The 9,197-nt window shown below is 37.0% G+C and overlaps 1 protein-coding gene across 1 annotated transcript in view; it reads left to right on the plus strand.

The window, feature by feature from the left end:
• The window catches only part of rptor (regulatory associated protein of MTOR, complex 1), a 304,247-nt gene that overhangs the window by 185,282 nt on the left and 109,768 nt on the right, over nt 1-9,197 (plus strand). The window contains exon 8 of the mRNA XM_016515002.1: nt 7,857-7,916. Within this exon, the coding sequence (XP_016370488.1) occupies nt 7,857-7,916 (60 nt within the window). The remainder of the gene's footprint in view (nt 1-7,856; nt 7,917-9,197) is intronic.

A 9,197-nucleotide genomic window follows, 5' to 3' on the forward strand; every position in this document is an offset into this window, starting at 1 on the left:
CTGCAGGAATAGCAGTAGAGCACCGATGCATGATCTCCAGCTGCTGTCAGTCGCTCACCAGCAGGTGGCGCAATGGCCGAAGACCAAAGCAACAAGTGGATTAAGTCATTCATTCACAAAAAACTGTTTTGCAGAAATGGAGCAAGCGCTAAGTAGAAGTTTTGATTATCGGGGCCAGTATAAACATGTGGAAAAGCTGATTGTGTGTATGTTTAATTCAACATCTTTGCTGTTTCCCGTAGCCTACATGTAAGCAGCTTTCTCTACCACAAAGGAGATTATAATGCTATTTTACCCAACGCTGATGTACAGAACTAATATTACATCTGAGGAAGACATATATTGCTTCCGGTTGCTTAGTTTCCTTTACTTGTATCATGGCTTGTGTGACTGTGCTGTAATTCTGTGGTTACCCTCATACGTCACACTCCAGGATTCCCCAACAACGTGTTACGCGCCTCAGTGAACTATAAGACCTCAGATCTCAGAAAAAGTTTTACTGATGATGCGAACTATACAGACAGTTAAGCAGATGTAGAATATGAACGAACGCACAAGGTTTCACGCTGTTTCCCTCAGAAATCTGTTAAAGAAAACGCATTACGCGGCTCAGTAAGTGCACTACTGAGTACTATTAAAAGTACTACTTTTAAAAGACCAAACTCAGATCTTCCTGATGATGCAAACTACAAACAGGCAGATGAGGATATGAAAACTGCACGTTAAACATTTCCCATAAAGAAAACACTTAACGTGGTTTATTGCCTCAAGACGGTGATAAATTATTAAATTCGGCACCTAATTAATAATATATATTACTGTATATTATGTACATTTAAGCAGATGAGCTGAGAATATGAGCCTACAACCCACAAAGTTTCACCAAACCATTTTTTTTCTCCCATAGAAAACCAGGCGTGGTAGATTTAGGTTTGATATTCGCTGCATAGGCTGCTTTATGAACCGTCTGCAAATTTACCTCACCATACAAAACGAAGTCCAATAATTATTAAAATTAATGTTTTCAGTAAATGAATAATTTACTCAAACTGACTAAATATATATTGCCAATAACTCGCCTTAGACAATACTTTCCCCAAGTATGTACACTACACAAATATTTTTTTTAAGAAAGAAATTACAGTAATTCATCAAAATGGGGTTTTTCGTGTTCCAAATGTTGTATGTTACCAGTGACCAGACTGACTTACTACAGTTGAAATTTTGCCAATATCTTCCTCACTGTATATACAGTATATAATTATTCTTAAGAAATTACTGTAATTCACATAAAGTTTTTTTTTTTAATGTTCCAAAGATTGTAGTACATTCCTAGTGACTAGACTAACTTAGGTGAAATTTTGCCTTACTGTACATAAAGTACATCAATATTTTATACTACAACCTTTGGAACATGAAACATCCCTTTTGGGGTCCTTCAGATTTTTTTTTGTTCGTTTTAAATAATTATGAATGGTGCATACAGTAAGGGAGATATTGGCAAAATTTCACATGAAGTCAGTCTTGTAGGCTAACTAGCAACGTAGCCTACTACAACCAGTGGAACATGAAAAAACCCTTTTGGTGAATTACTGTAGTTTTCTAAAAAGATATTTGTGTACTGTACATACCGTAAAGGAGATATTGGCTAAATCTAACCTGTAGTAAGTTAGTCTTGTATCTAGCAACGTACTACAACCGTTGGAACATGAAAAAACTCCTCCTAGGGATCTGTTATATGTAAATAATTGTGTACTGTACAGATATGAAGGGAGGTATTGGCAAAATCTCACCTGTAGTAAATCACTATGAGCAATATGAGCTTTACAATTTGACAGTGTGTTATTTTAAATGTTAAAAGTCATTTTAATTAAAATACATTGGACGTTTTAACCCAGTCGGTGGAATTGTCAGACGGTCCCTTGTGTGCGATAACGCGTCAATGCTTTCTCCGGTTTAAATTTGAAGCAATAACACACCTAGGCGGTTTTGAACTCCTATTTTTATGTCAATATAAAGTGGTTGCATATTGTTGAAACTAATCGTGGTATTGATGTCTATGTAGGACTGTTGACTCTATAGATCAGTCGTAAGGGAATGCAATTATAAAGAAAATGCAGCGCGTTGCGTTCTTCTGACCTCATTTGCTTGCCTGTATATAGTTCGCATAATCATCAATAAAGTGTATTCTGAGATCTGAGGTCTTATATCACTGTATTAGTTCACTGAGGCGCGTTACGCGTCATTGGGGAATCCTGGAGTGTGACGTATGAGGGGGAACCCCAGTATTACAGCACAGTATGTAAGGACTGATTTCATGTATTTGTATATGAAAAAAAAAAATAATAATTTCAAGCCACTTCAGTGTCTATAACTTTTTATCTTTTTGAGAATTATCAACTCTGGATGATGGATAGTAAAGCCTAAAGTGTCTTCTTTCCAAAGATACCTAAATTGTGTGTGTAGCACACCGTTGTCAGGAACTGCTACCATTTTAAGTTAGGTAGGTCATTTTCAGCTGTGAGTCCCAAAATGGGGGGAGCAGGTTAACAGGTTAAATCCACTTAATTTATAATAGATTATCTCATATCGTGACATTGTTTATTTAAGATCTGTACACTATCTTACTACATCTTGTGAGAGGTTAGGAGTGGTTAAGTGTTTTTGAGTGTTTTCTGTGAGGTTAATGTTAATTTTGCTGTGAGCTAGTTTAAGATCAGTTGTAATACTTATAAATGAAAAAAATGCAATGGTTTTATTTTTTTTTTTGATATTACATTACATTTTATTTTGATGGTCCCCTTAGTCTATTGACTATAAGCATGCCAACTAACACTCATTTAGAGTATTAGTAGACTTAGGGTAAGGGTAGGGTTGGTAGAATAAGTTGACGTACTTGCAAAGTTGCTAATAGTCAGTTAAATGTCTGTTGGGGAACCATCAAAATAAAGTGTTAGCAGATATTTAGCAGACATACTACTAATACTCCAATGCCTGCTAGTTGACATGTAGTGCAAAGTTACTTATCAACAGTTAGTGTAAAAGGGTACCATCAAAATAACCATACTGATATTACAATAAAAATAGTTCAAAGCAAATGTGTACACAATCATCTGTTCTGATATCTGATTTTATGACTGTTTGAGAAAAAAAAAGTATTATTATAATTATTATATTATTAATAATATTATTATAATAATTAAGTGAAGTTACTTTACTTAAAGCAGACAAAGACCACTTATAAATAATAAGACCACAGTACTCCGACTCAGTCTCAGTCTCAGTACTATGATACGGTCTAAATCCTGACTGGAAATCCTCACAGATACCATTTATCTCTAAGAAGGAACATAGCTGAGAGGATACTGCCTTTTCTAGTATTTTTGACAGAAAAGGGAGATTTGAGATTGGTCTCTTTTAGTAGCTTAGATGGAATAGGGTTTAACATACATGTTGTTGGTTTTGATGATTTGACAAGTTTATACAATTCTTCCTCTCCTATAGCAGAGAATGAGTGGAATTGTTCCTCAGGGGATCTATAGTGCACAGTCTGATACAATACTGTAGCTGACGGCTGCATGGTTAGAATTTTATCTCTAATAATATCGATCTTGGAAATAAAGAAGTTCATAAAGTTTTACTGCTGTGCTGTTGGGAAATGTCTGCACCTGTTGATGCTTTATTTTTCATTAATATAGCCACTGTATTGAATAAATGCCGGGGTTTGTGTTTGTTTTCCTCTAAAAGAAATGAAAAGTAGATCTGGCAGTTTTTAGAGCTCTTCTATAAGTAGAAGCACTTTACCTCCATGCAATATGAAATACCTCTAGTTTTGTTTTCTTCCAGCTGCGCTCCATTCTCTGGGCTGCTCTCTTTAAGTCGCGAGTGTGCTCGTTATACCACGGTGTCGGACTGTTTTCCTTAATCTTCTTTAAGCGTAAAGGAGCAACCGTATCTAAAGTGCTAGAAAAGAGAGAGCCTATAGTTTCTGTTACAACATACAGTTTTTTCTGAGCAATTGGATTTGCTGTTGAATTGAGACAGGTCAGGAAGATAATTTACAAAGCAGTCTTTCGTTGTAGAAGTGATGGTTCTACCATGTTTGTAGCTAGCTTTAGCTATATGGAGTATGCACAGGACTAGATGATGATCCGAGATATCACTTTGCTGCAGAATTTCAACGCCATTAACATCAATTCTATGTGACAGTATTATATTTAAAGTATGATTACAACAGTGAGTATGCCCTGCCCCTGACATGTGTTGTCTGACCCCAATAGAGTTCAGAATGACTATAAATGCTGATCCCAATGCATATTTTTAATTATCACCATGGATATTAAAATCACAACAATTAAGACTTTATCTGTAGCCAGCACTAGCTCAGATAGAAAATCAGCAAATTCTTTGATAAAGTCTGTATGGTGCCCTATTGGCCTGTATACAGTAGCCAGTACAAATGTCACCTGGGATTTATCATTAACACTTATTTCTCTAGATGATGTTATATGAAGCACCATTACTTCAAAGAATTATACTTATTATTAGGGATGCACCGATACCGATACTGGTATCGGTATCGGGCCCGATACTGGTCTCCTGTACTCGTACTCGTACTCGTTAAAATGCCCCGATACCAAACGCCGATACCACACAGCATGTGATAAGCGCCATATTCAAACAAAGAAACATCGACAACAGACAGCAGAAAGATCTGCTCTCAGTCCTTCAAAAGATAAATTTTGGCCCTAAATTTCTCAGTATGGTTAAAATGCTCTATAACCACCCAACAGCAGTCATTCAGACCAACACTGAGATCTCTGCTCGGTTTTCCTTGGAGCGAGGCACAAGACCGGATTGACCATTGTCGCCCCTTTTATTTTATTGTAAAAACTTAATAAACAGAGTGTTAAAAAAAAACATTTTTTTAAATGTACAAATGCAATAAAAATATCGGTACTCGGTAACGGCAAGTACCAAAAATAAAAGTATCGGTATCGGGCGAGTACTGGAAAAAGTGGTATCGGTGCATCCCTACTTATTATATTAAGAATTATATTATATGAAAATATTACTATAAATTGTAGCAACACCTCCAACTTTACCTTTTTGACACAGCTCATGTTTATAACAGTAATCTTGGGGATAGACTCATTTAAATAATGTAATCATCTGGTTTTAGCTAGGTTTCTGTCAAACAGAGCACATCTAGGTTATGATCTTTGATCATATCATTTACAAAAAGCGCTTTTGTAGAAAGAGATCTAATATTCATTAAGCCAAGCTTTATCATTTGTTTATCTGTATTATATCTGTTTTTTTATTTGTTGAACATCAATTAAATTGTTACACTTAAATTGGTTTGGACCTTTTTTGTATTTGTTAGTTCGGGGAACAGACAGTCTCTATAGTATGATATCTAGGTGAAAGAGTCTCTATGTGCTGAGAATTAACTGACTTTTGTGACGTGAGGCGGCTAGCAAGACGGTCGGTTTAGTCAGTCTGTTTGCTTCCTGACCTGGGTCCCAGTGGACTATGGTGGCTGGTGTCTCTATTTTCACGTTCCGTACAATAGAATCACCAATAACTAGGGCACTTTCATCGGGTTTCTCAGTGGGTGTGTCACTGAGTGGGGAGAACCTGTTTAATGTTTTGATCGGAATGGAAGAGCAGTGTTTTGTCCCGTGACTATGCCACCTCACAGTCACCCAGTCACCCTGCTGTGGGGGCTCTGCAACTGGAACCGAACAATGTACGGGACTCGCTAAGCTAGTCGCATCCAAAGCCGTATCTAATGCCCTCACATTTTTACTATCCTCAATTAAATTTTGGATGCGTGTCTCTAATTCTGAAATCTTCTCTATCAGCCTAACTATTTTCTCTGCATTTATCAGATGTGAATCCCTCACAGCTGACAAAGAAGGTTACACTATACATGTGGCAGGCAGTGCAAGTGACAATAACAGGAGAAGTCATTACTCACTGTGATTATTGAATGATTTCCGACTTACCACAGTTGTTTGATGAACTCGTGAAAAACGGAACGAGAGAGAGAGAAAAGAAATGGTAGGAAACGCGAATGACAAGCTAACGGAATGCTAATGCACTGTGCTAGCAGTTTAGATTAAAAGCGAATAATGTCAAATTAGTTTGATAGATAATATCAGAAATATAGTGAGAATTAAGTTATATTTTAGCAGTTTAAACAACAGAGAGTGATAGTAAGATAGAGATTCCAACAGGAAAACAAAATACGTATACGATCAAGAATGCCCGTATCCACATTCCCACCAAAAGAGCAGTTTACTTTATCTTTGGGGTCAGATGTGTTAGGATCTGAGAGTGATGCTCTGCTTCCACACTGTCAATTCCGACACACTTCTTCACCACACAAGAGGTTGCGGGTGCAGGATGCTTCGCTTCCTCTGGCTTCCTTTGCCATCTCGCTGCGGGATCCGGGGAATTGGGTAAGAGCTCCTTCTCTGCCTCTACTCCAGGATGCTATGCTTCCCAGGTTGGGCATTCTTTCCTCCCCTTTGCTGCCCTACCGTGGGTATGTCAGATATCGTCCCATCCGGACAATTCGACTCGACTATTCGACACCCCAACGATTGCCGAAGTGATATTGTGAGAAAGTCGCAACACCTTTTTTCAGATTCCTTAGTAAACCCTTTATAGTTGATATGTTATCTGGCTTACGTGGCATTGGGAAGGTTACAGATTGTGGTGCATCTGTCCTTGCACGCTTGCCTGCAGCACCTGCACCATCAATTTGCGTAACACCGTTCTGGTTGTGGTGCTTTCCATAGGGACCCCTAACGTCAGTGTCGACGTAACGTCGAAAGTGCCTGACTGAAAGGGAACGTCTCGGTTAGGTTATGTAACCCTTGTTCCCTGAAGGAGGGAATGTAGACGTTACGTCCCTCATGCCACAACCTTGAACTACGCTGGATGCCAGGTTGCTTTCTTGGTTCCTCAGCACAAACCTGAATGAGTGGATGCACGCCATCTTATTATCTTATCATTCCACTCTCCAATAGTCATTGGCCGTTTCTTGTAATGCTCAGAGGTGATTGGAGCTCCCAAGTGAGACCCCTAACATCAGTGTCTACATAACGTCTCCGTTCCCTCCTTCAGGCAACAGGGATTACATAACCGAGATGTTTTAGTTTGTGCTACCATAAGGTGCTTTTACACATCTTGAATAGTTTTTGCTTTCTAGCCTTTAAAATAATTTTTATTTCACATGAACAACATTTTGAACTCTGGATGAATGTTTTTCTCCCCTTTTTTCAGGAAGGAATTTAACAGTCACACAGTTTACCGTAGTACTGACTATTTGTGTGAATGATGTCACAAATGAATGAACAGCTGTCTTGGTCTGAACATGTGAAGAATTAACCAGAATCACAAAGAATCATTAAGTTTGCATTTTGGATGATCTGTTCATAAAGTAGAATACAAATATAAATGTAAGGACCATGGTACAGCTACTTTAGGTAAAAGAGATGAATGATCAAGGGCTGCATGTATACTGAATATTCTCATGCTGTCTCTTTTGAATAGTCATTATTTTCCATCTTCATTGGTCTTTTCTTTCTGCCATAGCTGGTACAGATTAAATAAAGCTTCTATTAACTTCCAGGTTAGTTCAGTTGATTCCTATAATTGTGTTTTATGTATGTTTGTGTGTGGAGGTATATGAAAGTTTGGAGATTGGGTGTAGCGGTAGGTCAGTGCTAAGAGGCCAAGCCCGGTTTGAGTAATCACTAATAAATACATATAAAGATATTTGGGTGAAATCGAATGAGGCAGAAATTGACAGGAGTGTCTGTGTATGTCTTTTTTTCCCTAAGGTTCTGTATGCAGAAGAGTGCAAAGCTGGTGCCAGGAGTGACCTTGGACCTGATTGAGAAGTAGGTGTTTTTTTTTTATCTCCTCCCCTCTCTAGCCCTCATTTGGTTGTCTACCTCTCGTGGTCTTTTCAGCTGTCCTATTTGTCACCGTTTTATTTTTATATAGTTTGTTCTTCATTTTTGTTTGTTCTCTAGAAATTGCAGAGAAACCTGGAATAGCCATGTAAATTAATAAAATCTTTAAAAGTCATAGAAATGTCTATAGTGAATGCATTTTTCTACTTGCACTTAAATCACATATTTCTTCGCTAGAAATTGCTCTTTGTGAGTGCAATTTCTATGAATTTTCTTTAAAATTATCCATCAATCGTCCAGAATAGCTGAAAAATCATGGAAACCCTGTGATTATTGGAGTTATTATTATGCATTTTTATTTAATTGTAAGCATTTCTGTCACTATCTTTTGAATTCCCTGCAATTCTATCATGTGCCCAAGTTGTACTAAAACAATTTGATTTATGCTTGTTTTAATCCTAATTTGTTTGGTTTTGTCTACGTTTTTTTTTTTTTTTTTTCATATGAATTCTATGGTTCTGTGGTTTCCAGCTGCAATAACTTTACAGTGAACTTTTAAAAAAGCCCTTAGTGTGAGAGTGTGAAATATGGATTATCTGTATCCATTTTGATGTTTTCCAACAGCATGATTATTTTCGTGGGAATTAGGAACTATTTCAGTAATTAAATGGTTCTAAACAACTTTTTCAGTGATCCGAAGTTGGCCTTTGTGACCTTTAAGTTAATCTTTGCACTTTCTCCTGTATAAGAACTGTGGGGCCCCTGAGGCATGATGGGATTGAATTGAGGCAAAGAGGCAGTTCATTGAGCTTTGTGCAGATGAAAAACTATATATAGTATTAGTTTTATTTTTATTTTTTTTCTTTAACATGTACAAGTAAAAATAAATATAGTTTATACACAATATAAAAAAATTTACAGCATATTAGTATATTTTAAAATAAGCCTACATGTCGAAATGTATGTGAAATGCTATAATCTTTCTTTATTTCATTGACTAATCCGGGGTGTGGGGACTCTCGTGTTAATTTCTACATTTTCCAGCTCATTTTCCGCTAGAAGGAAAAAACAGCTGCAGTCATGCACACCATGGAATTTTAAATCACTAACAAACACTACATTTTAGCTAACACAATGATTTCCATGCTAGTCGTACCTGCACATGTGCGTTATTATGTCAAAATACTCATTTATTTTATTTTAAATGAAACAAATGTAATCCTGATAGTATTCCCACTTTTTACAAAATGTAACTGTAATCTGAAT

Source organism: Sinocyclocheilus rhinocerous, unplaced genomic scaffold, assembly GCF_001515625.1.
Source record: "Sinocyclocheilus rhinocerous isolate Xijiao unplaced genomic scaffold, SAMN03320098_v1.1 scaffold567, whole genome shotgun sequence".
NCBI classification, from domain to species: domain Eukaryota; kingdom Metazoa; phylum Chordata; class Actinopteri; order Cypriniformes; family Cyprinidae; genus Sinocyclocheilus; species Sinocyclocheilus rhinocerous.